This window comes from Elephas maximus, chromosome 10, assembly GCF_024166365.1.
Source record: "Elephas maximus indicus isolate mEleMax1 chromosome 10, mEleMax1 primary haplotype, whole genome shotgun sequence".
Taxonomy (NCBI): Eukaryota; Metazoa; Chordata; class Mammalia; order Proboscidea; family Elephantidae; genus Elephas; species Elephas maximus.
Window position 1 is genome coordinate 86,958,945 of NC_064828.1, and position 27,685 is coordinate 86,986,629.

The 27,685-nt window shown below is 51.7% G+C and overlaps 1 protein-coding gene across 1 annotated transcript; it reads left to right on the forward strand.

The window, feature by feature from the left end:
- The first annotated feature begins 6,365 nt into the window (after positions 1 to 6,365).
- Positions 6,366 to 26,503, forward strand: VSX2 (visual system homeobox 2). The gene is made up of 5 exons (XM_049898967.1): positions 6,366 to 6,735; positions 8,016 to 8,100; positions 12,153 to 12,276; positions 25,146 to 25,326; positions 26,181 to 26,503. Exons 1-5 carry the CDS (start codon positions 6,366 to 6,368, stop codon positions 26,501 to 26,503), a joined length of 1,083 nt encoding a protein of 360 aa, XP_049754924.1.
- Positions 26,504 to 27,685: the final 1,182 nt, after the last annotated feature.

Below are 27,685 nucleotides of genomic sequence, written 5' to 3' on the forward strand. Positions count from 1 at the left end.
CATCAGCCTCAACTTTATGGAACAAAGGGAACAGAATATCTGGCCCAAGATCCAATGACAGGAGGAGAGGAGAGCAGGACCTTTGGGGCTGGGATGTTCTGAGGCTCTCTCAGGAGAGCCATCTACCATAAAGAAAGACAAGGTTTACCCCCAAGGGGTGAGCCCAAAATACACAAGAGCGTTTTAAAAAAGTGAAACACATTCATGGGTGACAGAGTCATAATGGGATTATTGATTCAAACACAGATCCTCTCTCTTCCCTGCATTTTCTAGTCCCTCCCCCAAAATTGTTGCCGACAGCTAGGTAGTGACTCAGGGAGACAGCAAGCAGGGGAGAATGATTTGGCTGCAATTGGTGCTAAACATGACCAACACCGAGGCAGTGGGAGGGAGGGCAGCATCCTACATCTTCCTTAATCTCTCCCTGAGCCTTATTTGTAACAAGGGTGACAACCCCTGACCTCTCAGAAAAGTAGAGTAGATAAAATAAAATAAGGGGCCTGGCACCCACTAATAGCAATAGCAGGAGCCACTGTGTGTTGAGCCCCCAGTGCCAGGCATCACGCTAAGTACTTTGTAAAAATATTACCTCCTTCAATCACTGGACCAAGCTCCATGAAGGCAGGGTCTAGGTCTGTCTTGCCCCCTATGTATTGCCAGTCCAGAGCACAGTATCCTCCTGCATGGTAATAACAATAATGAACACTCGTATAAGCCTTACTGTGTGGCAGACATTGTTTTCAGTACTGAATATTTATCATCTTTGTGACCACTCCAAGGGCTAGGTACTACCACTTCCCTCATTTGATAGATGAGGAAACTGAGGCACAGAGGGCACAGAGAGGTTGAGTAATTTTCCCAAGGTCACCAAGCAAGTGACAGAGCCAGAGTCTGAACCCAGGCAGTCTGGCTCTAGGCTCTATATCCTTGCCATATGCAAACTCATGGGGTCAGTGGATGCTCACAACTCCAGTATAAGGTTGTCTTACAGGTAAAAGAATTGAGGTTAAGAGAAGCTAAATGATTGGCTAAAAGCCACAGAGCTATTAAGCAGCAGACACAGGATTCAGATCCAGGTACAACCAAGCAGGAGTCCCAGGATGGCACAAGTGGTTATCACACTCAGCTGCTAACAGGAAGTTTGGAGGTTCAAGTCCACCCCAAGGTGCCTTGTAAGAAAGTCCTGAAAACCTGCTTCTGAAAGGTCACAGCCATTGAAAACTCTATGGAGCACAGTGCCTCTGCCACATATGGAGGTGCCACGAGTCAGAATTGACTTGACAGAAACCTTTTTTTTCTTTTTAATGACCAAGTACATGCCTCTGAGGGGGCGCACTACAGGTCCCCTTCTCTCCACCCCCAACCTCCCGCCTGAGCTGTAGACTCCCCTGACAGCCTACGAGTGTCTTGAGGCTGGGTCAGGGCCAAGACGGGCTGCTGTAGAACAGTAACAATGACATTCCAAAACCTCAGAGCCAGCCCCCCAGCCAGGAGCCTGTCAGGAGTCCATTCTGAAGGTGGGGCTGGCTGTACACTGATGCTGGGCCCTCCATCTGCAGCCTCTGGCCAGGCACCTCTCAGAGGGCCTGGGATTGCCCCATTCTCAGCCTACTTCCTTGGGCAGGATGGTAACTGTCTTCCTGGGACTGGAAACTGACAGCTTCAGGCATGGGGTTTGGTCCAGAGATTTTTCAGCTTCATCTCCTGGCAAGAGTCAAGCTTCCCATCACTTGCATGCTTGGTTTTCCATCACTCACGTCTTTGCCCATAGGCTGGCACCTGGCTCATCATGAATGTCCCATGATAAGTCAGAGACATGACAGATGCCATTAACATAACATCCCCATCCAACCTCCCAAGGTAGGCTGTCATGGAGAGGAGGCCGAGAGAGGGATGAAGACAAAAGAGAATGGCTTTTTACATTTTTTAAAAAGGCTGATGATCAAAGAGATTTCCAGTCCTGCACTTTTCGTGACAGCCAACTGGTTCTTTTGGCTTTGACCTGAGGCATGTTGAGGTTTGGGCAGATTGAAGAAGGTCCACCAAAGATGGAAGACAACTCCAGGCTTCCTTCTACTGCTTTCCCTTCTCCCACTCTCCAAAATTAAAAAGTAAAAGAGAGGGGAAAAGAAGAGAGAGAACGGCTTTTGACATCAGACTCATTTGGGGTTGGGTCTAGCCTCTGCCGCTTACTAGGCAGGTAGCTTGGGACAAGTTACCTAACCTCTTGGGTAACCTAAGCTTCCATAGCCATAAAACGCAGATAGAAATTCTTATCTGGCAGGCAAGACCACTGCTTTGCACAACTCCGGAGGGCACCACTCACACTGTTGTCTATGTGAATGGTGCCACTTGGAACCCAACTCCATAGAATACAAGGTGAAGGGCGTGAGATTGCACATCCCTGAGGCTCTATCTTCCAAGTAAGAATCATTAAGGCAACTTTCAGCTGTAGGACCACAGCCTTGCTAACTGTGTTGTAAGGACCAGGGAATATGTCATGTAAAGGGGCCAGGACAATGTAAGCGCACAGTAGGCGTGGCATTACTGCAGGGTAAGGAGGCCTTTGGAGTGAACAGCGCACCTCTCTCGGACACCTCCTGCATTGTGCAAAGTCCCTGCCTAATTCCAGCTCTCATGTGGACCAGACCAGAGTGGTGGAGACCCACGTCACAAAAACTCTGTTAGCAAGACCTCAGTTCCACGTCCTATAGGGTCTCCTTTTGCCTCTCAGGCTGGCCCCCTGGCAGTCACAGACGGTACCAGACCCCTTGGCAGTGGGGATGGTGAGGAGGGTTCCCTCTGTTTGGGGGTTTGCAGCTTCCTGGCCAAGTAATCCTGACTGGAATCCCTCTCCTAACCTGATTTTCCAGCCTCTGCCCAAAGCAACCATCCCTGTCTCATAGGGTGGCTTCGATTCAAGAAACATTTAATAAAGACCTATTTTATGATGCATACGTAGTTGAGAACAGATAGAAATAAAAAAACCAAACTCACTGCCATTGAGTTGATTCTATAGGACAGAGTAAAACTGCCACATAGGGTTTCCAAGTTTACGACAGCAGATTGCCACATCTTTCTTCCTTGGAGTGGCTGGTGGATTGGAACAACCGATCTTTCCATTAGTAGCCAGATGCTTAACCACTGTGCCACCAAGTTCCCTAGAAGTATCTCTACCAAAACCAAAAAACCAAACCCATTGCTGTCGACTCGATTCTGACTCATAGCGACACTATAAGACAGAGTAGAACTGTCCCAGTACATTTCCAAGGAGTGGGTGGTGGATTCAAACTGCTGACTTTTGGTTAGCAACCAAGCTCTTAAATACTGCACCACCAGGGCTCCGAAAGTATCTATTAAAAAAAAAAAGCCTGCTGCTGTTGGGTCAATTCTGACTCACAGCAACCCTATAGGACAGAGTAGAATTGCCCCATAGGGTTTCCAAGGAGCGGCTGGTGGTTTCGAACTGCCAACCTTTTGGTTAGCAGCTATAGCTCTTAACCACTTCGCCACCAGAACCCCAGAAGTATCTCTTAAACCCATTGCTGTCAAGTTGATTCCAACTCAAAGCATCCCTATAGGGCAGAGTAGAATTGCCCCATAGGGTCTCCAAGGAGTGGCTGGTGGATTGGAACTGTTGACCTTTTGGTTAGCAGCCAATCTCTTAACCACTGCGCCACCAGGGCTATACCAAACCCACCAAACCCAGTGCCGTTGAGTCGATTCCAACTCTTAGCGACCCTATAGGACAGAATAGAACTGCCCCATAGAGTTTCTAAGGATTGCCTGGTGGATTCGAACTGCCGACTCTTTGGTTAGCAGCCGTAGCACTTAACCACTACACCACCAGAGTTTCCGCAAGGGCTATAAAAAAAAAAAAAAACATGGGTACGGTCACGTATATTCACTGAAGACACAAATACTCCTCAGACATAATCAAACACCTTCCAGCATTGTTTTTCTAGGCTTGAAGGCTTAGGACCATAGTCTCATGGGACAACTCAGTCAATGGCATAACGTAGTTCACAAAAATCATGATCTGCATCTTAGTGAAGTCAGTAGCATCTGGGGTCTTAAAAGCTTGAGAGTGGCCATCTAAGACACAACTACAGGTCTCAGCTCCCCAGGAGCAAAACAATAAGAAAGTAACCAAAAGTGCAGAAAAGAAACAAGTCTACAACACCCCCAACCTCATCTGTCCTAGGACCAGAAGAACTAGATGGTGCCCGGCTACCACCACTGCCTGTTCTGACCACAATAGTTGGGCCCAGATAGAATGGGAAAAAAAATATGGAGCAAAACTCAAATTCTTATTTCAAAAAAGCCAGACAAACTGGAACAGTAGAGAACAGAGGACCCCCTGAGACTATCTCCCTGCGACTCTCTTTAAACGTGGAACCAGGTCTATCTCAAGATCACTTTTATTGAAATAGCAGAGTGGCACACAAAATAAAGGATATTACCAATAAGTTCAGTGTTCTACTTAAAAAAATCCGTATGAGACCAAAAGGTCAACAATTTCTCAAAAGCAAAGATGAGAAGACAAGGAGTCCAGGAAACTAGAGTACTGGAAAGGGAACAAACAAAACACAATTAAAGAGAATGTTGACACGCTGTGATAAATGTAACTGATGTCACTGAATAACTTGTGTGGAAATTGTCACATGGGAACCTAACTTGCTGTGTAAACGTTCATCAAAAAGTCAATAAAGTATTACTAAAAAAAAAAAAAACTTACTGTATGCTAGGCATAATGAGGAGTGGAGTGCCAAGATAAAGACAGTCACTAACCCCAAGAAGGTTACAGAAGAGTTAGCTGAGATGGTGGCTTGCGAGGGCTCAGGGGTCTGTGGAGTGTGTGTGTATGTGTGCGTGTGGGTAAAATCACCTTTGCTAATGTCACTTGGGCCTAAGGGAGCCATGCCTTCCTCAAACCCTTGAGCAGGAGCTCCGTCAGCTCAGCTGGATGGGAAGCAAGCAGCACCACTGCCCACCTTTGGAATTCAGGCTTTTCTCTCCCTCCAGTTTCCTGCCTCATCATACAGCTTTTCAACTAGCACCAACCAACAACCAACCCATTGCCCTCGAGTCAATTCTTAACAACCCTATAGGACAGAAAAGAACTGCCTATTCGGTTTCCAAGGCTATAATCTTTAAGAAAGCAGACTGCCACATCTTTTTCCTGCAGAAAGGCTGGTGGATTTGAACCACCAACCTTTTGTTTAGCAGCCAAGTGCTTAACCACTGTGCCACCAGGGCTCTTTTTCAACTGGCACAATTGGCTGCAATTCTACAGCTTCCAACTCGGGAGTTGGTCAAGGGCTTCCCATCAACTGGGTGGGGCAGGGGAGTGGGGGGAGTTCACCTTTCTATTGCTTTCCACCCCTCCCTCTCCATCAACAATTGCATCCTTTTCATTCTGTTTGCTTGGTGAATTCTGAACTATAACAACCACTCTTGCCTTATCTGATTTACTGCAGAATCTCAAGCTCCTATCTCAGAGCTAGTAAGTAGTCAACACATATTGGTGGAATGAATGGATGGAAGGATAAATGAAGTCCTTCCATGGAAGGTGGGCATACTTCATACAGGAAGATGTTCAGATACCCATGATTGTTCAAAAGAAGTCACCACTCCTCCCTTTTCCAACTAGGGACCCCCTCTTCCTGGCCCTTTTATCATTCGTTCATTGGAACTAGGCCCTTCTATTGTGTGCTGCCAGACAAGTTGTGAGTTTCCCCCCTCCCCGTCCCATGTCTTCCTCTCCACAAGCCGGGCCCCTTCTGTTCTCCCCAGTGCCACTACACACACTGCCCAGGCACCTGCTCCTCTCTTGTTCCACTTTTTACACAAACTCCATATTTGGGCTTGCACAGGAGTTGAGGGAGGGAGAAAGTCTCCCAGGCTCCAGTCTCAGCCCTCCTGCCATCCTCCCACCCACCCCAGGGACCTGGCCAAGCCAGGGATATATCCCCGCCAGGCTCTGCCCAGAACCCGAGCCACCTGCCTCCTAACACAGCTCTGAACCTTGTTGCCTCACTTTACTCCTGGGGCCCCTGCCCATGGGCGTCCTGCATAGCCCACCTGGTGCCCGGCCCCCTGCACCCTGGCCCCTCAGCGCTGAGTGTGGCAGGAGCTGCCAGCTTTTTGGAATTCCTAATCGCTCCTGGCCCCGGTGATTGGCTGCTCAGCTCTGACCCCACTTGGGCTGCCGCCTGGTTGGATAAAAGAGGAACCTCCTTGGGGCTCCAGAGCATTAGACACCGGAGTGGGCACCTGGGACCAACTTCGCGAAGCCGGGAGCCCGACGGGGGGGCTGGGGGAGCCAAAGACCTGCGGTCTCGGCCCCTCCAAAGAGCTGGGAGATGACGGGAAAAGCAGGGGAAGCGCTGAGCAAGCCCAAAGCCGAGACAGTGGCCAAGGGTACCTCGGGGGGCGCCCCGGCCAGGTGCACCGGTTTCGGCATCCAGGAGATCCTGGGCTTAAACAAGGAGCCTCCCAGCTGTCACCAGCGGGCCCCGCTCGACGGCCTGGCCCCCGGGCACTTGCTGGCGGCGCGCTCTGTGCTCAGCCCTGCAGGAGTGGGCGGCATGGGGCTGCTGGGGCCCGGGGGACTCCCTGGCTTCTACGCGCAGCCCACTTTCCTGGAAGTGCTGTCTGACCCGCAAAGCGTCCATTTGCAGCCGCTGGGCAGAGCTTCTGGGCCGCTGGACACCAGCCAGACGGCCAGCTCGGGTAGGTGAGGGCGAGGCTGCGCGACCGCCTGATACCGGGCGAGAGCCGGGAGCCCCACGCCGTCGTCGACTCGAGCGGGCCTAACAGGCCTCCTTGGGGCGGAAAAGTTAGCTCCAGGCCGCTGAGTCGCGGCCGGGGCCTGGTGCCCACGCACCCAGGCCGGGGGCAGGAGGATGCTCCACTCACCGGCCGGGGTTCGGCCCCTGCGTTTTCGGCTGCCGCGCTCTTCCTTCGACTCTGCGTCAGGACCGATTTGGCTGCGGCGCCCCTCTGGGGCCCCACTGGCAACGGGGGTGTGGGGTGTCGAAGCCGTGGTGCGGGATCTCGGGGCGGGCCGCAGGCCCCCAGCCTGGCTGCTCCACTGCGGCCCGGCCTTGGGAGGACTGCGTTCCCGGAGCCCCGTTCTGCTCCGCGCGCAGGCGGTGGGCAAGCGGGTGCCGGCTCCGGCCCCAACCCCGGGATCCAAAGTTGTCTTTTCTCCTCCTTTTCTCCTCTCCAAAACCCCTTCGTTGGTAGCTTAGGGTTTTTCACTCACGATCCCGGACTGCCTGGCCATCGCCGCGGCCGAAGAGGCAGCGAGCCGATCCCACGCAAGCGCCACAAAATGTATTGGGTCCCTGTGCCTGGCCCTCTCGGGGGCCCCTGACTGACCCCGCCGCACCCTCCCCGGGCCATTTTCCCGGCTTCCGTCCCCGCCCGCTCGGCCCCGCCGGCTCCTGTTCTCGCTCAGCTCTTCCCCCGGTTTTTCGCTTTATTTTTGTTATTTTTTATTCTGGGGGCAACGAAAAGTGGCGCGCCACAGGCTCTCCAGCGTTGAGCTGGGGCGCATTGTGCGGGCACCTCGAAAGGGGCTGCACCCGGGGAGCCCCCAGCCCTTCCCGGCGCCCGGCTCCCCGCGCCCGGGCTCCGCTCCTTGGGGCTAACTTTCCGGCCCGGGGCGCCCGGGCTGCAAGCGCCGCCGGAGGGCCCTGCGCCCACGAGGCTGCCTGCTCTCTTGCCGCCCATGCCCCAAACGTCTGGGGCTACCGGCTTGGCCTCTCTTACAACGAAATCTGTTCAAAACCTTCCTATTCGGGGCCGGCATGGGTGGGGCTAGTCCGGGCTTCGGGATGGGAACCGACGCCGGGGTCCCGGAGGGTGTCCCGGGGAGACAGAGGAGGGCCACGCCGCTCGCGGAGGCGGCCGGGAGTAGGGTCCTCGTGGGTCTTGGGCATCAGACGCTCCGAGCGCCACAGAGCGCGCCCCCCATTCTGCCGCATGTCCCTCCGCCCCCTTTTCAGATTCTGAAGATGTTTCCTCCAGCGACCGAAAAATGTCCAAGTCGGCTTTAAACCAGACCAAAAAGCGGAAGAAGCGGAGACACAGGTAAGGCCCCCGCGGCGCTTTCTGGGATCTCCTCTGCCCACGCGCCCCTTCGCTGTCCCCTGTTCGGAGCTCGAGCATCTAGGACCTCATTTTAGCCGACCCCACATCTGAGGTTCCAGGCCGCGGCAGAGCGAAAGACCCGCGCTGTTTGGTGAAATCTGCCAGGTGCTGGCGTCCGGCCGCTTTGGGCGAGGATGAAGAGGGGCTGCCGGGGAACCCGCCCTCTCCGGCTTTCCGCTCCTTCTGCGGGAGAAAGGACAGGCCCAGCCGCGGCTGGCCAGAGCCAGAGCGGGGCTGGCGGCCCCTGGATTCCGGCATCGGGCCGTTCTGGGAGCCCCGCAGGCTCAGATCCGTGCCGCCTCACTCCCGGGTCCTTTGCCCTCTGCCCCCCCGTTCCTCTCCCGGTACTCCTGTCCCCTCTGCCAACCCCCTAATTTTCTCCCCTCCCCCTCCCCATTTCCCAAAGCTTGAGCGTGATATTCACATTGATGGAAATTTTCCTTTTGGTTCCTGCTCTTTTGTGATCCTGGCGGGTCGCTTCCCTCCAGCGAGTCTCGGTTAGTTTCCTAGTCTATGAAATGGGGCTGGGGGGTAGGGAGAGTGCAGACTGGGTGTTGCCACCCGCCCTAGCTGGAGTCGGGTGGGCTGCTGGGGGTAGAGACTAAAAGAGAGGTTTTTAAAAAATATGTTTTCACATAGGCAATACTTACACAAAGTTACAGATTCAATAGGTGATGAAAGGTATCTCCGGGAAAGCAATTTCCCACCCCACCCCTGCTCCAACACTGCCAGTCCCATCCGCCTCACCGCCACCGCTACCAGTTCCGTGTGTAAATTTAAGAGGAGGTTTTTAAGGAAATAAAGTGAGAACCAAAAATCTGTCTGACCTTCTCTGCGTGCTGCTCCCAGGGCTGCCCCGGCGCTCACCTCCCCGCCTGTTTTCCCATTTCTGTTTCCCCGCCCCAGTCCAGGTGGGGCGCGCACGGGGCTCCCACTCGCTTTCGGGACATTTCCCCACCGCGACGCTCTCCGGATCCCCCCCCCACCCCAACCCTTTCTCTTCTCTCTCCCCAATTTGTTCTCAGCCTCTTTGCACCCACTTCTTCGCGCTTTTCTGTGCGTCCCTGTTCCTTACCTTCTGGAAACTCCCCTGTTGACCCCCACGATTTAAAACGACCCTTCCTGTCCTCTCACGCCCCAACCAGTTTTGGCTTGAATCGGTGTGAACTTCACCTTGGTTTCTCAGTGACTTCGGTTCACTCCCTTCTGGCAGCTGTTTGTTTTTTTGTTATCGTTTTATTTTAAACGGATTTTTTTTTTTTTTTTGGTCTGCCCTGATCCTGAGTCCTTCTTTTTTTTTTTTTAAGTCTTTATTAATTCGTTTATTCAATGAATAATCATTAAAACACCTCCTATGCACTGCTGAGAAACCCTGGTGACTTAGTGGTTAAGTGCTAGGGCTACTAACCAAAAGGTCAGCAGTTCATATCCACCAGGCGCTCCTTGGAAATTGTATGGGGCAGTTCTACTCTGTCCTATAGGGCCGCTATGAGTCGGAATGGACTCTAGGGCAACGGGTTTTTGTTTTTGTTTTAATGCACCATGGCATGCTGCCCCAGGGTGAGTAATCCTGTCAGCCTCCCCTAGCAGGGAGAGGGACTGAGGCCGGAAGGCAGGGCTGAGTCAGGCAGAACTGATTTTGGGCAGGTGTGGGTTGGGGGGGGTGGGATGAGAGCCTTGGAAAAAGCACCCCGAAAGCCTGGATGCAGGAACAGTGTTTCTGCCTCAGGTCCTTTCATTGTGTGGCATTTGTAGCTGAAGGACTTTTAGCTCAAACTCCATGCTTAAGATTCCTCACCTAACATGTTCTCCATCAAGAAAGCCTTTGGGAACTTTGGAGGGTGCCCAGGGAGGCAGGACAGCAGCTCGCATACACCAGGGACTCCACAGTCTTAGGTTTCTGACTGTTTGCTGGTGCAAGAAGGGAGCAGAGCAGATAATTCAGGAGAAGTCTGGCTGTGGATTGAGAGCTACTGTTTTGAATTAGCAAAAAATATATTTTCCTGAACTTCTCTCATTTGAGGATTTTGGGTAAAAGATGCTGGAATATGAAAGATGGACAGGTCTTTTTGTCCTTAGAAACAATCTAGGCTCTGCAGGGGTTGCGGTGGGGGTGTCGGTGGGTGTGTGTGTGGGGTTGGGGGTCGGGGGTTGGAGCAGCCTTGGCAGTAGTGGAGTCTTTAGGATTTTGCTCTGCTCTTTCCCAGGAAAGCTCAGCTCCTCTACAGGCAGGATAGTAAAGGAGCCAGAAGGTCTGGGCTCCTGCATAGAACCAGGAGGAGGCTTTGGGCTATGTATGCGGAGCAGGATAGGCTCCTTGAAGATGAAATCCACATCAACACGTGGATCAATTCTGTGGTGCAAATTAGGGGAAATTTGAGGGATTTGAGGTTTTCTTGACTGTGGCCTCTCCCAGGCGGAGGCTGACACGTGAGTGGTCCTAAATGACTTATAATCAGCTCTCCTCTTTGTCATTGGCCAGGCCACACTACCGGTGTGCCTCAGTTTCCCTGGTTTTGAAAAGGACTTGTGTTTTTAGATTATTTGTTTAAATGATCTGCTCAGGGGCCCTCCAGCAAGCTCAGAAGCAGAAGAGAAATAGAAAGCGGCAGGTCTTCCAAGTTCCACAGAATTCACTGTCCGTGTACATAAGCGTTGCAACCTCCGCCCGCCCCCCGCCCAGAGAACCAGAGCAACGATTTAGAATCAAACCAGTCATTTTCTATAAACAGCAGAATCTTTCTTCCTCACACACCGCTTGCATCGTCTCCCAAGACATTAAAGCTAACACTGGCACCAGGACTGTGAGGGGCTTAAATTTGTACTTTTTCCTTGTGTTGAGGGAGGTGAAGGGTTCTAAACCCCTGTGCCAGTCTTAGGGTCCAGATCCCAGTGGGCTGAGCAAAGGATATACCATTTCTACAAGCTCAGCTTGTAGAATCTGGACTATATTTGCCTGTTGGCTTATAGATGAAGGTCTAGAATAAAAGTCTTGTGGAGCCTGGTGAAATTAAGGTCTGAAAAGAAAAGAATTTGTGCCTGGAAATGAGTGTTTATTGGTTTATTCAAGAAAGGGGGTCTATGAGCCTCTAATATTAGATGCTAAATTGTATGTGTTGAAAAAAAAATGTTTTTCTGTGTTGGAGAATATTCACTTGCACATTTTCCCGGGGTAAGGGAATGTAGCTTTTACAGGGTTCTTAAAGCAGTTTGTGAGCCATGGTACATCCTCCGTATGAACTGGTCTGTGGTGGCGGCTGGAGGTGAGGAAGGCGGTGGGACAGCGCAGGCAGGCTCTCAGGGCGACCTGAATGGAAGGTGGCCCTTATCTTCCAAGCTCAGGAAGGAACAGGGGGAAGAGCCCGAGGGAGGCTCTAGGGAGCTGAGATGTCTGGGTGGCGGCAGAGGAGATGCAGGTGAGCAGGGCTGGGGCTTTTTGTGGGTTTGAGGGGGTGGGCGATCCAGCTGTCGCCTGTGCAGACACTGGGGCTGCAGCTGCGTTTGACTTCCTGGTAAGTCTTGGAACTCTGAGTGCAATTTTAAAATCCCTTCTAGTGTCTGTGAGAGGAGCCTAGGAAGCTGCTTGGCGAGCCCCTCCTCTCTGTGCTTGGGAAGAGGAAGAGGGCTTCTGTGGTTTTCTAAAATGTATTCCTTAATACTGTTTCCAAAGCACCCCCAGAGAGAGTCCAAATGTAGAAATGATATCAGGGGGGCTTAAATAATGCTCTCCCATGAAGGGCAATGTCGGCCCTCACCTTGAATGAAGAAGAGTCTAGAAGGTTAAAGTGTGAGTGTGTGCAGATGTGTGTGTGTGTGTGAGTGAATGTATGTGAGTATGTGTGTAGGGGGGGAATTTATGTTGATTATGCTGAGCCAGCATGGGTTTGTCCAGGGGAGCTCTCCAGGGGCATAGGAGAAGAGCCATATGTTCTCTTCGAGACAGGTTTTTTTCAGTTTCCGGGGTCCTAAGTGTCCGGTTTTGCTCCCCTCAGGACAATCTTTACCTCCTACCAGCTAGAGGAGCTGGAGAAGGCATTCAACGAGGCCCACTACCCAGATGTCTATGCCCGGGAGATGCTAGCCATGAAAACGGAGCTGCCAGAGGACAGGATACAGGTACTGAGCGCTGAGACCTCCCTTCCATAGTCCCCCCTCCCCAGGAACACCCTCTGCTCCCTGAGGCTCCCAACTGCCACCCCCTGCTATGGGGATGTGATCATGTTCTCATGAAGGACAGTTTATCTGAGACGACAGGTATTTGCTGCACATCTACCATATGAGGGAAGACATGAGGCTTAGCAGCTGTGGCCCTGCCTGCTGGTCCAGGCTATAGGCTTCCTGAGACAACAAAAGCCAAGTAAGCCAGACAGACACTGAAAGAGCTAGGGGTCAGAGGAGGAGTACTGGGTGGCTGCTGGGTCCCGAGCAGCGTATCTGTGGTGGATGTCCCCTAGGTCCAGCTAAATATCTGCTCCAACTCCAGAGGTGGCCCTGGGCCTCTCTGGGTGGCTATGGGGGAAGTTCTAGCACTGACCCCAATCTGTTTCCCTTCCTTCCACTGCCTCCCCACAGGGAAGATGTTGCCCTCTCCCTTCCTACTCTCCACCACCTCCGTCCACCTAAGGCTCCTTCCTTCCCTCACAGCCACGTAGCCGCTGCCCCTGGCCTGAGCTGCCACTCCTTCACTTCTCCTGGGTCTGACCCATGATGCGGTCCAGGCTGTGCCTAGGACATATGCCTGCTGGGGTGGCTTGTCAGGCCCCGAGTCCTCTCCTGGGGACTTTTGTGATCTGGACTGGGATGTTCTCAGTTGTGTGGGCACAGGGCCTCCTTTCATCATCAGCAGAACCTTCCCACGTCTAGAACCCCCTAGTCGAGAAGGAGTGGGGCTAATATATAATTTTTCGGGCAGAAGACAAAGTCTGATGACTTTCTGAGCAGGGCCTCCATGAGAAAGAAGTGGGTGGGGGAACATTTCCAGAAGATTTGGAGTTGCCGGAGCTGGATATCAAACTTAAGTGAAAGCTACTCTCATCGCCTGAGTGGTCCATAGGATAGTTGACTTTAGAGCCTGGGAAATGGTGGTGGGGGGTAGGGTCCTGACTTCCCCAAACCTCTGCTCCCCAGTGTCTTTTGTGTCTCCAGGTGTAGGAGGGTGTTTTGGGGGAAGGAGGGCACCTAGAGAAGGAACCAAATAAGGTGTTTGGGTTGCTTTGCAGTCTCTCACTGAAGAGCTAGCAAGTGGGACAGGAGGCCATGAGCTGCTTTTGTGGAAGGGTGGTCTTCTCCCCCGGAAATTCATTTGGAATTTCGGCCAGTGGCTTTGGACATTGACACTAACAATAAGCTCAATCAACCATAAGCAGATTATCTGTTTAGTGCATTATCCATGGTGGCCAGGATCCATCACCCCACCCAGCTGGGTTCCAATGTGGCGAGGGCTAGGTATTGATTCTGAACCTTGTGCGTGTGTGGGGTGGGGGGAGTGTATGTGTGGTGGTGGATATGTGTGGTGGAGTGTGTAAGTCGTGGTGTATGTGTGTATGTGGTGGTATGTGTTTGTGGTGATATGGTGTGTGTATGTGTGTGGTGGTATATGTGGTACGTGTGTGGTGGTGTGTGTGTATGTGGTGGTATGGTGTGTGTGTGTGATGTGTGTATGTGGTAGTGTGGTGTGTGTGTGGTGGTATGTATGTGTATATGGTGGTGTGGTGTGTGTGTAGGTGTGTGGTGGTGCATGTGTGTGGTGTTGTGTCTATGTGGTGGTTTGGTGTGTGTATGTGGTGATGTGTATGTGGTAGTGTGTATATATGCTAGTGTGTGTATGTGGTGGTGTGTGTGTATGTGGTGGTGTGGTGTGTGTATGTGGTAGTGTGTATATATGGTAGTGTGTGTATGTGGTGGTGTGGTGTATGTGGTAGTGTGTGTATGCGGTGGTGTGGTGTGTGTATGTGGTAGTGTGTGTATGTGGTGGTGTGGTGGGGCGTGTGTGTGTATATGGTGTTTTTTTTGTGCATATGGTGGTGTGATGTGTGTGGTGGTGTATATGTGTGTATGTGGCAGTGTGGGGGTTGTGTGTGGTGTATTGTGTGGTGTGTGTGTGTAGTGGTGTGTGGTGGTATGTTGTGTGTGTGGTATGCGTAAGCCAAGACCCAATCCCATCAATATGTGGTAGTTATTCCTACCTGGCCTTCATTACCATAAAGTCGGTCATTACAAGTAGCTGGGGGTGGGGCAAGGGGCTGACAAATTCCTCCTGTTGGCAGGCCCCATATTTGCACTATTGGCCGGTATGAAGGAATAGCTTGTCCCTTACAGGTTTGTCTTAAAATCTGTTTGGCTGTGGTGGTGGTGACTGGGGACATTTGGAGCCTTCTGAGTCAGAGTTTGGGGAAGGCTTTCCCTCAGCTATAACAGTCACTGCATTGCGTTGCCCCAGCCAGTGAACACTAAGCAGCCTGGGGGTTGCTTATGGGGTGGTGGCTAAGGCCACCAGAACCAGCATGGCGGGGCCAGGTATTCAGGGTGGGAACATTAATTGCTGTGAGGATTGGCTGTGGCATTTTGTGGATACAGGAGAAAGCAGGCAAGAATGTCTCCAACCCTTTGAGCACCACATGGTCCTTTGGTTAAATGCTGCCCCCCAGAAGGTGTTTATAAGTGGTCAATTAGTCCTGCCCCACAGTGTTTTACCAAGTGCCCTGAGAAATGTCCTCGTGTGTATCAACACTAACTGCAACTATAATTTACAGAACATTGTCCACGTGCCAGATGTTCTGTATACCAGACAATGACAGGAGAGACAGGGTTAGGTAGTGGTTAGGGACACCGACTCTGAAGCCAGAGTGCCTGGGTTTACGTCCTGGCCTCGACAGTTACCAGCTGAGTGACTCTGGCCAAGTTACTTAACCTCTCAGAGCCTCAATTCCTCATCTGTAAAATGGGGATAATAGTGGCATCTGCCTGTTGTTTTTTTGGGTACAATGAGCTGTACTTGTGAAGTGCTCACTCAGTTTCAGCTCTGATCTCATTAAATCCTGAAGACAATCTGGTGCAGTATTAGCCTCCTTTTATAACTAAGGAAACTGAGGCTCAACAACTTGCCCAAGATTACACAGCTAGTGAGGGACACAGGATTCAAATCCAGATCTGAATCTAAAGTCCACCCTTTTAACCCCTGCCTCCTGTGTTTGAAGCCTTTGCTTTGACTTGAAGCTGGGGAACAGAAGCGGTTTCAGGTATTGGGGAGGGGAGAGGGGGTGTAACACACCTTCTTTATAAAAATAACCAATATTTATTGAGTGCCAGCACTATTCTAAAAAAAAAACAGTAACAACTCACTCATTCAAAAATATTTTTTGAATGGGCAAATTCATGTACCTGAGTTCAAAAGGGTGAAAAATGAGTCTCCCTTCCCCTATCTATCACCAGCCCTTCCAGTGGTAACCAGTTTCTCTGTTTCCTTCCAGAAATAGTTTATGCATATTTAGCAAAGAATCTTCAGAACACCCAATGGTCCAGATACTGTTATTATTCCCATTTTACAGATGAGGAAACCTGAGGCACAGAGTAGCTTGCCTGAGGTAGCACCAGACGGGGCCAGGATTCAAACTCGAGTCCCTCTGGATTCTGGACCACCTTTCACTCTGTCGCCACCCTTCCCCATCATTTCCTCTCTGTGTGCTGATTTAAGTGGGAACAGTGCATTGAAAGATAGAAATCTACTGTCCCAGAGCCAGTATTCTCCCCTCCCCCAGATTTCAGTCAGAGGCCTTAGTTGTGTGTTGAGCGTAAGGATGGAGGGAGAAAACGTAGTTATTACAGGCATCATGTCTGAAGTTAGAAATTCTTGAGGTGGAGTGGACAGGTTATTGGACCGGATGTCAGGGCCTCAGATCTTAGTCCTGGTTCTGACACTCACCAGGTGTGGCAAAGGCCAGGTCACTTCCTGTCTCTGCATCTCAGCCTCCCTCTCTGTAAAAGGTAGAGTCAGACCCCTATCCGGAAGGAACCCCCTCAGGATCACCTCCCCTCACCAGGCCGCATTGATCCAATGGGGTGCAGAGCAGGTGGAGTGTAACAGTCCCAGGTGGGCAACTGGGACACACACCATTGCTGGGCCAATCCAAGTAAACACCCTGACATCTCTGAGGCCTACTGTCTCATATCTGATGAGAACCCACAGTATAGACATGAGAAATCAGACACATCTACTTCCAGTCTTTGTTTCACTGCCAGCAAGCCAAACTCTGAGCCTTTATACATTTGTAAAATAATAACATTACTTCTCAGAAATTCTAATTTAATGTATTATTATTACTGACATTAAGTACTTAGCATTGTCCCAGATATTAAGTGCTTTCCATGCTTTGTTTCATTTAATCCTCACAACAACCAGATGAGTTAGAGGCTAGGCTTATCCCAACTTTCTGGATGAGGAAACCTAGGGGCTGGGAGGTAAAGCAAGTTTTAGTGTGGGGTTCAAACCCAGTATTCAACTACTATTGTTTGAGACCAAATGAGATAAATATGAACGCGGTCTATGTAAGCCATAATCAAAGCCAATATCAGTGAGGATGGGCCAAGCCCACCAGTGGTTTCCTCTGCCTTTATGCTTTTGGGGCAAGCACTCCCTCATTCTGCATCTCTCTGGGTTGGGGTGGACAGATACAATCCATTAGGAAAGAAGCAACTCCAAGTCTCCACGTCAGATTCAAGCATATAGTCCTCTTTGTGTCTCCAAAAAAATGCGTGGGATATGTCATTCTGGAAGCCCCTGCCAGGTATCAACCCTGGGGAAGGGGAAATGGGCTTCCAGACTGACTTTATTTCCTGTGGGGTCACTTGCTGGTAGAATGGTATGGTTGGGATAAACCCCAAAAAACCAAACCCACTGCCGTCAAGTCGATTCTGACTCATAGCGACCTTCTAGTACAGAGTAGAACTGCCCCATGGAGTTTCCAAGGAGCAGCTGGTGAATTTGAACTGCTGACCTTTTGGTTAACAGCCGTAGCATTTAACTGCTATGCCACCAGGATTTCCAAGGGTGGGATATATACATGTATTCACTTTGTTATTTATGTAGTTTTTCTGACAAAATTGTACCTGTTATAAAAATGCAGACAGCACAGAGACATGGAACGTCCAGAGCAAACAGAGCCTGCAGCTCATCTCCCTCCCAGCAGCTTAGTGTGTATCTAAGGGTGAGGTTCGGATTCTCTGACTGACACTGCTCCACTTTGCCCCTTTTAAAGTGGCCCCTGCCCAGGGGTGGGAGCAAAGTATTATTTCAGAGATAAGAAGCTAGGTGCCTGGGCAAGAAAGGATTTGCAGTGTGTGTCAGCTTGGGGTATTATTAGAATCACCAGGGCTGCTTTTTAAAATACCAATCCTGGGCTCCCACACCCAGCGATTCCAGGTTCATTGGTTTGGGGTAGAGCCTTGGTATCTGTATGTTTTTTAAGCTCTTCATGTGAGTCTGTGTTAAAACACTGGGTCAGAGGCTCAGGGTGGGTGTTTCTGTTTTGAGTGAGAAAACAGGATTAGTGTGAGTGGACCAACCCAACCAACCACCAACCAGCACTGCCATGGAGTCAATTCCAACTCATAGCAACCCTATAGGACAGAGTAGAACTGCCCCATAGGGTTTCCAAGGAACTGCTGGGGGATTCAGACTGCTGGCCTTCTGGTTTAGCAGCCAAGCTCTTAACCACTGCATGGCCAGAGCTCCTGCTATGAGTGGAAAAAAGAAGAAAAAAAATTTTTTTTTTTTTTTGTGGAAGAGAGTGCTAAATGATCTGTCAGGTGTGTAGGGACAAGGCTGTTTGGAGCTGCCTGGAAACCAGGGCAGAGCTGCCCCCTAGTGGGCATCGGAGATGCAGCGAAGCCGGGCTTGTCTGAGCCTCAAGCTGAGGCTGGAAGGAAAGTGCTGAAATACGGTGTCAGAAGTGCTGAGTGGGTTTGGAGTGTGAAGTCATTAAATCATGCTGTCAGTGAGACCAAATTAATCAGCTTCCAGCCAGAGGGGAGGAAAGAAGCTGGCGAACGTGATGGAAGCTGCCCCATGGCTGGCAGAGCCAGGCTTAAAGGGATGTGGTTAGATGGAAGGGGAAGATTTGGGGTTGTGCAGTGACCTGTGTGGGCAAAGGGCACCTTTCAGGCCAAGTGTCTCCTTTAGGGGGTGATCCTGGAAGGAGCTGTGGGGGTGCTGTCTTGTGGGAACACAAGGCTGGGGGCTTTTGGGACAGGAACTACATGATGGTGAAGAGACATGAGAAGTCGTGAGGCACAGCCGCAGCCACCATCCTGGCTACCCACACGGTGAGAGGAAGAGCTGGTAGAATTGCCTGGCCTGCAACATGTGTGCCCTGTCCCAGCAGAGCACCCTTCCCTGGGTCCCACCTATCCTTGGAGGCACAGCCAACCTCTCTGGCAGCTGTGGAGCCACCTGCCAGATGAGCTGATGACAGCCAGAGGCATGCTACCCGGGCTTTCTGAGTGCTGCTGGGGCACCACCTGAGAGGGAAAGGGTACCGGGAAACCCAGGCTCTTTCTCAACCTGGAAGGTCTTCCCAACTCTCCTTTGTCTGGTCCTCCAAATCTGGTGGCCCTTGGTCAACAAGTGGGTGGCTTATGGGCCCCTTCCCCAGTACTCGGAGCCCAGAAGTATAAGGCAGGGCTCTGTCCTCACTGTGGCCTTGATGCAGGCTCTTCTGAAGAGTTCAAGGGGCCAGTCTCTTCTGGAAAGTGGGCAGTCAGGAAAGCAAATGAGAGAGGGATTGAGGGAATGTTATGGACTTGTCAAAACCAAGAGACCAAATGGGAAAAGGGTCCTCCATGCTGAGAGGGAATTGCAAAAGTGGGAGGTGGGAGGGCCTGGTTTTATGTCAAAAGTGTCACAGAGCATTTACTTGACAGCAAAGCCTCATCTCAGTGCACGTTTATCCACAGAATTCATCAAGTATCATGCCAACATTTTTTAGCTCTTACTGTGCCAGGATCCCTGGGCGATCCAAGCGGTTAAGCATGTGTCTACTAACCGAAAGGCTGGCAGTTCAAACCTACCCAGAGGCACCTTGGAAGAAAGGCCTGGCTATCTGCTTCCAAAAGATCACAGTCATTGAAAACATTATGAAGCACAGTTCTACTCCACAACACATGGGGTCACCACGAGTCAGAATCGACTTGATAGCAACTGGTTTGGCTTTTTGTTTTATTATGTGCCAGGCATTTCCTACACACTATTTATTTAATTTTCACAACACACCGGTGAGGAGGTGGTATCATGTGGCAGATGAGAATCAGAAACTCAGAAAGGTTAAGAAATGCACCCAAGGTCATGAAGTCAGTTGGAGGCAGAACCTAGGTCTTCTAACTCCTGAATCACAGCAGACCTGCAGGGAGTGCTGAGCACTGCATGGCTTCTCTTATACTTGAGTCTCAAGGGTCTGGAATACACTGAAAATGTGGGCAGTTTCAAAGGCATCTGTTTGGCCCTTTGGGTGCCTAAAGGGGCAACTAGAGGCTGTCTAGGAGCTCTGGTGGCACAGTGTTTAAGTGCTCGGCTGCTAACCAAAAGGTCGGTGGTTCAAACCACTAGCCATTCCGTGGGAGAAAAGACCTGGCAACCTGTTGCCGTAACGATTAGAGCCTAGTGTGACAACTGGTCTGTATTCACCTGGAGCAGTACAGGAAGAAGGAGAGTCAGGAATAGGAGAAGGATATAGAATGTGTGGCTAATTGCCTCCATAAACAACTGCCTTCTTTGCGATGAGACCAGAAGAACTAGATGGTGCCCGGCTACCATTACTGAATATTTTGAACAAAAATTCTCTAGAAGAAACTTGATCAAAAGGGGGAAAATGTAGAATAGAATTTCAAATTGTTATGGAATCCAGACTTCCTGGAGCCTTGAAGCTTGGACGAACCTCAGAAACTATTCCCCTGAGATAATCTTTAAACCCTAAACCAAAAATATCTCCTGAAATCTTCTTAAAACCAAACAATAGTTTATCTAAATTAGTAAAAAACATCTACACTGAGCATTATGCTCTTTTAAGAGCTATCTATATATGGGTTCAAATTGATAACAGCAGCTTGAAAGATTAGATAGGAACCTCAGAGGGCAGTGAAGTTAATGTTAAAGGAGCAACTCTGAAAAGGAGGGTGAGAACGTTGCACAACCTGAAGAATGTAATCAATGTCACTAGATGGTACATGTAGAAATGGTTGAATCGGTGTATGTTTTGCCATGTATATTCTGAAAAAAAAAAAAAAAGATTGGAGCCTAGGAAACCCTATGGGGCAGTTCTACCCTGTCCTATAGTGTCACTATGAGTCGGAATCAGCTCAGCATTCAACAACAACAAAAGAGGTTGTCTGTATGAAAATATTACAGTTTGGAGGTTAGTTATTTTCCCTCTCCTCCTACAGTTATTATTATTATCATTAGTCAGCCCAGCTTGGCTAAAGGACATGTGGACGAGGCCAGACGGGCAGCTGATGGTATTAATTATCCGGCCCTCTGTGCAAACTCCCACTGACTTTCTGTGTTTCCACTGAAATAATAATAATGAGCCTTTAAATGCAAACCCTGGCGGCATGGTGATTAAGAGCTACAGCTGCTAACCAAAAGGTCAGCAGCTCGAATCCACCAGGCAGTCCTTGGAAACCCTATGGGGCAGTTCTACTCTGTCCTATAGGGTCACTATAAGTTGGAATCAACTTGATGACAATGGTTTTTTTTTTTTTTTTTTGCCTTCTGCGTGACAACCATTGTTTTGGGCACTTTCAATTTTTTCATTTAATCCTCGAAACACCCTTATAGTAAATTTTCTTATTTTATGTTTCAAGAGTCTAAGACAGAGAAATCAAGTAACTTTTCCGAGATCACACAGCAATCATTATCAGAGCCGGGAATTTCAGTTCAGGACTGGCCAATTTCAATGCTTCTTGCAAACTTTTAAGTTCTGTACACATCCTGGTTGCTTCTAGAAAGGGACTAGAAGAGTAAATGTAGAGCGTGGTTAGGGTTAATTCTAACCCCATGTGCACTTTCCTCCAAGGCAACAGGGCTGCAGCTTCCCTGCCAACTTCCTAAAAAGAAATTGTTTTGGCTGTCTGGGTCTCCTCTATAAATTGGAGCAGCATCTGGTCTTCGCAGAGAGCCAGACATTTCAGGAGCCCAAAACTGAGGGTCCGGATGACTCCTGTTTGAACGACCAGCTGGCAGCAACTCCCCTGGGAGAGTGTAGGCAAAGCAACATTCTCATCTGCAGACCATTCACCCAGATCAGAAGACCCAGGAAAATGGTTCAGTTTACAGGCCCCAGGGAGTATCTGAACCCTCAGTCTGCACCCTTTTCTTTACCAGTTGTCGTTGAGTCGACTTCAATGTGTCAGAATAGAACTGTGCTCCATGAGGTTTTCAGTGGCTAATTTTTCAGAAATTGATCACCAGGCCTTTCTTCTGAGGTGCCTCTGGGTGGACTCGAACCTCCAACCTGAGCTGGCTAGCAGTCTAGTGCTAACCTTCTGCACCACCCAGGTACTCCTTGCCTTTCTTTAGTGTTCAGATAAAGAAGCTGCTTCCATCTGAAAGTCCCACCCTCACCTCAAGCACTGACACTCCTGGAACTCCTGGAAAAGCCACGGCAATGCACCTCCCAAGGCAACCATATGGGGGCGGTGTGGTCACCTTTGTCTTTGCACTCTCCACAATTCCTTCTCCAGAATCCCTAAATCTTAACCAGGCAGCTGGTTAAGAATGGAAAGCTCTTTCATAAGTTTGACCTCAGAACTCATTTGGCTGCAAAAACCTGACCTGACCTTACACATTTCGTTTATCCCTTTTAGTGTGCGTCATGTATACATTTTGCTGCAGAAATCAAAATTGATTGGCTTGATTATGGGGTGTTGCTGCCTCAGGGCGTTGAGGTATACACTTTACATACCCTTTCTAAAACCCCAGACATTCTCAAGTTTGGCCCCATGGGGACCAGTTAAGGGGTTATAACTCTGTGGTTTTGTAACACATTGTATTCAAGCAGGACAGGTCATTGCCAACCTGAAAGCGGATAACTTAGTCACAAAGAAAGCTTTCCCAGCCTCTGTGGTCAGGACTTGGTGCCTGAAATTCATCACCAGGGGGTTCATTCTTTGCTGTCTTCTCTGAGAGGTGGAGGAAACCAAAAGTCACTTAGAACTTTATGTGGATTAGTCCTTTCAGAGTTCCCCTGTGGGAGAAGGCAGCTTGGCTAAGACAAATGGGTACTTGCAGAGGGGAAACTAAGTGCTAATGGGAGGAGGGTTGGAACAGGGCAGGGTGCCCAGACAAACCGAAGCTCCTGGGTAGGGCAGATCCTCAGATGGACAGCCTGAAGGCTAGGCAGGCAGTGATGGGGAGAGATTTACACACAGCGCAGAGCCAGCCAGGTATCAGGCCAGAGTTGATACGCAGAGAGCAGCCATCTACCCATTGCAGTGCAGTCCATTTCCGTTCATAGCGACCTCCTGTGTTACGGAGTAGAACTGTTGCATAAGGTTTTCTTGGCTGTAATCTTTGCCAGGCCTTTGGTCTGCGGCGCTGCTGGGTGAGTTCCATCCAGAGCAAACCGTTTACACCACTCAGAGACCTTGCAGCCATTTCGTGGCGTGGTCTTTAAATTACACAAAACCCTTTCCTCGGAAGGGGTCACCCGGGGCCATCTGGGCCCGAACCACGGGGAGGCCTTGGGCGTTTTCTTCTGGGCCCTCAGCCCAGGAAGGCCTCAGCGCGTACTGCGGGTGCCAGGTGGTGGCGAATGTGCAGTCCGCCCAGAGGCGGCGCCGGCCAATTTCTAGAGGTCCCCGGTTATTTATAAATGAAGAAATGTCAAAACAGAGTTACAAACATTTGGGTCATCTTAAAGGAGTGCGTGTTCCGTGCGGCCTTTCCACCCCGGCAGGTCGCTTCTGTGACCGCTGCGTGGATTTGGCGCGGTGGGATGCGAGGCACCGCTGCAGACTTGCGGCGGCCGCGGGGCGCTCACTCCTCCCCCTGGCGGCAGCGGGGGGAACCGCAGGAGTGCGCGGGCCCCCGGGTCCCCTGGGGTCCCAGCCTGGCCCTCTCGGTGGCCCAGGCAGCAAAGGGTTAAGCTGTCATCAGCGCGATGTTAAACAGGTGTCAAAGGCGCCCCATATATCTGCAGATGGAAATCAAATTCTTTGCCGTATAAAAAGATAAATTACCCAGGCGCTGCCGCGCGTCCCACTCATCACGCCAGCGCCAGACGGCAAGCCATTTTTTTTTTTTTTAATGTGCTAACGACCTAATCAAGCAATCAAGTCGGAGAAGATTGCAGGGTGACCGGGGCAGCCATCTGCCGGCGAGCCCCGCATTCATTCCCCGCGCCCCGGCGCGGGCGGGGGCCAGGGCGGCAGCGGCCGGGGGAGAGGGGAAAAAATCCTCAACAAATTAACACCCAATTTTGCCCGCCTAATTAGTTAAATGAGAAGTGTTTGGGGTCCCCGGGTAGGGGGCGGCGCCCGGCGAGGCGCTCGCTGCCTCCCCAGCATTAATTAGTGCGGGTCAATGCCGCGGCTCCCGGGAGAGCCGGCGCTTTAATTTCCCGTGATATTTCAGTGCCTGAGGCCCATCGATTCAAACTGAAATTAACTTGTTTTTCAATCAGCCCAGGGCTGCCCCTGGGGGTGACTCTTCCTTTGCCGCCTCCTGAATAGAGATGGAGCAATTTTTCATCAAAAGCTGATACCTGCGTGGCCAAGGGCGGGGGAGGGGACTGGCCTGGGGGAAGGGCTGGGGAAGGGACCGAGGCGAGTGGATGGAAATCGCCCAGGAAACTAATAGATTCTCCCGACCGAGCCCGCCTCTTCCCTCCCTCACCCCACCACCAGGCGCCTCGCTGTCCCGGGGATCAGGGTCCCGAGGGGCTCTGAGGAGGCGAAGGGGCAGGCGGGGCCTGGGGTCCTTCCAGCGCCCAGCAGTTTCCAGTGGGTCTGTCACCTCCCTGGCTCTGTTAGCTGCTGGTCTCAGGAAGCTGTTTTGGGTAACCAAGAATCCCTCCCCCCAAGGATACTGGGGTCTCCTCCAAGAATTGGCCATGAGTGCTGTAGACATCCCCAGGGTACCCCATTCTCTTGGAGACCCTGCACCAGTCAGCTGTGGGGCTGAAGAAACACTCCCTAGAGTGCCCCCCACCAGGTCCACACCCCGTTTGCTCCTCCTGCTCTTTGAGTTTTGTCTTCATTCCTGATCCCCTAAGATCACACAGAGTTGGGTGTGATTGTGGAGGCTGGGGTGTTACGGAGGGCTCTATGGGTGTGGCAGGGCTTGGCTAGGACAGAGCCGGGAAGGGAGTCTGACTCAGGCCTCCTGGAGTGTCTCCTGCCCTGCTGTGGGGCAAAGGTAGTTCCCCAGGCTTCCGGAGACTCAGATGAAATGCCCACAACACCACCCACAGGCCTTTGCTCCCATACTCACTTGTCAACCTTCCTGGACATCTCTAGCCTCTGGGATCTGGTGGGGAGGCTGCCCTGAACCAGAGACTCTACTAGTCCAGTCCCTGGAAAGGAATTCGTCCCTCTGCAAGTAAAGACATCTGGTTTTTACATTGGAGTTGTGAACACTGGCAAGAGATTGATTGGGGTCAGGGCTTCTCAGTGGCAAAGTGAGGCCCACACTGGGTACTGCCTATCTGTGAGACCTTGTACCAGAGAGAGCCCTACCTCGTCTCCCTGGAACTGCTTTGATAAGGACCCATTTCACCCGCCGTGTTTTCACAGGACTTGAGGTCCTCATTCTGAATCCTTTTTGAGCCTGGAGGTACCATGGGGTGGGTGGGATTAGGTAAGGACACCCTGCTGAGAAACCCCAAGTCACAAGGTGGTGGGGTTGCCGGCCATCTGGGGCGTGAGGCCATTATCCCCAGTTCAGACACAGGGTGCGTTTCTGAGGAGGCCCCTCACCCGCTCCTCTGCACCTGCAGGTCTGGTTCCAGAACCGCAGAGCCAAGTGGAGGAAGAGGGAGAAGTGCTGGGGCCGTAGCAGTGTCATGGCGGAGTATGGGCTCTACGGTGCCATGGTGAGGCACTCCATCCCCCTACCAGAGTCCATCCTTAAGTCCGCCAAGGATGGCATCATGGACTCCTGTGCCCCATGGCTACTGGGTAAGAGCCCACACCCTCCTCGAAGCCCTGTCCCTGTGGTGAGGGGAGCAGGCTTCCTGGAGAAGGGGGCAGAGTCCTGAAACAAGGGGACCTGGCCACAGCCGCCTAGGAGAGAGGCCCCCAAATCAGGCCTCCCCGTCTACCTTGGGGGACTCAGGCGGCAGGGTGGGCCCCAGGCATGGTGTCTGTCATTTCCACTTACCTACTGGGTTTTTTTTTTTTTTTACTGGGTGTCTGGAACTCTGTCCTGATTGGAGGGTGAGGGTCTGTGAAGACTTTTTTGTCCTACGAGTATGGCATGACTTATCCTATGGTCTGTACCCCCTCTAACCTTAGCCAGAGGTGGGCTCATGATGAATAAAACAGTGCCCCCTAGGGGCTGAAGAGAACCATAGTCCCTTTGGCTACCATTCTGACTTTGCCCAAAGGACTTCTCCCTAAATCTCTCCAGCCCTCCTTCCTCCACCTGCCATCTGGGTGCACATCTGATAACAGCACCATCTTCTCTTGGGGTTCTAAGATCCGGAACCCCAGGAAGGAAGGTTGCAGAAAGGCAAGTGCTGAGCCATGGCAGGCACAGAACAGGCTGCCCAGGGCCAGGTCCCCAGGGGCTTGGCATGGAGGAGCCCTCTGCCAGCCTGGTCTCCAGCTGCCGGCCTGCAGTCCCATTCCCCTGGCTGCCCTTCCCCTCCCCTGACCCAGCCCCAGCCCTGGGGACTTGCGTGACTTCGGTGTGTGAAGTTAAGGCTTTCTGCTTGTCCTTAATTCTGGCCTCTCTCTATCTTTGCTGTTTTCAGTTCAAGATGGCTTTCCCAGGCGCTTTTCTAAACCCGAATACCAACAATTCTTTTTAGGGATGCACAAAAAGTCGCTGGAGGCAGCAGCTGAGTCGGGGAGGAAGCCCGAGGTGGAGCGCCAGGCCCTGCCCAAGCTCGACAAGATGGAGCAGGAGGAGCGGGGCCCCGACCCTCAGGTGGCCATCTCCCAGGAGGAACTGAGGGAGAACAGCATTGCGGCACTCCGAGCCAAAGCTCAGGAGCACAGCACCAAAGTGCTGGGGACTGTGTCTGGGCCGGACAGCCTGGGCCGGAATGCCGAGAAGCCTGAAGAGGAGGTGGCCATGGAAGACAGGCCCATGGAAAAGCTGAGTCCACCACAGCTCGAGGACATGGCTTAGGTCAAGAGGCACTCAGACTCAGAGGCCCAGGACCCTGTTCTTCTTGGGGCCTAGGGTGCTGGGAGATATTCTCCAGGGCAGGGTCCAGGCCTGGTCTCTGCCGCCCTCCCCTAGCCCCACAGGACCCCATTACCCCTTGGGTGACTCCAGGCACAGCTTGGTGCTGGCCGAGGCTTTGGACCATGCTGAAACATCCCTCACCTAGTCCTGACCCCTCTGGCATCCTCCTCATCTCAGAAGCTTCTTGCTGCCCCAAACCACCCCCTTGAGCCCTTCTTACTCAATCCTTTGACAACTCTCACTGTCCAAATCCACCCCTTACTCTATTTCTTGTCTAAAGAGCCCTCCTTCCCAGCTCTGCATCCCTGTGGATTCTGCTCCACCCATGCCCGTTCCTGTAAACACCTTGCCTGATGCAGCCGTGACCCTGACTGAGGACCCACCCTCCAGCTCCAGTGCCCAGAGCACCCAGTCCTCAGCAGAAGCCTACTTCCACCCCTCAGCTTGTTCTTTCCCCAGGCCCTGGGCCTGGGCTTCAGCCGCGTGAAGGTGCTGCCCTGCAGGCCCAGGCGCCATCTCTGCCTCCCTCCATCAATGGGGTCCAGAAGCCAGATTGAACATGGAAGTCTTGGTCTGGACCCTTCGGCCCCCTCAGTCTCTCGCCCTTCCATGGGAACCTGGGAACCACCCTCTCCACGCCCAGCCTGCGCCACTGGTCCCTCCAGCCCGGCATGTGGCATCAAAGCACAGTACCTGCAGTGAGTCCAGGCCCTGGGCCCTTAGAGAGGGGCAGCCCTCACGGTGCTGTGGCTCACTGCACCAGTGGGGAGTCCCAGTCCTCTACCTAGGGCCCCTTGGTCCTGGCCTGGCTCCTAAAGCCTCCTGACTCTCCTGATATGCTGCCTGTGACCCTGACTTGCTGTGCATGCAAGTCTCCTTCCCCTAGAGCTTCTCGCAGATTACTACTTTGCATGTGCCCTGCCTTGGAGCAACCCGGTCTAGCTGCTGGGTGAACGCCTAGGAAGCTGCAAACCCTGCCTCAACTTGACCCGGCTTGTCCTTCCCCAAGCCTGGAGTTGGCCTGGGGAGGTAAATATTTATGAGAAGGTTGTAGGAAAGGCTGGAAAGAGAGCAAGGCAGGAGGCCGGCGTAAAACCTAAAGCAAGCTGCAGGCACACACAC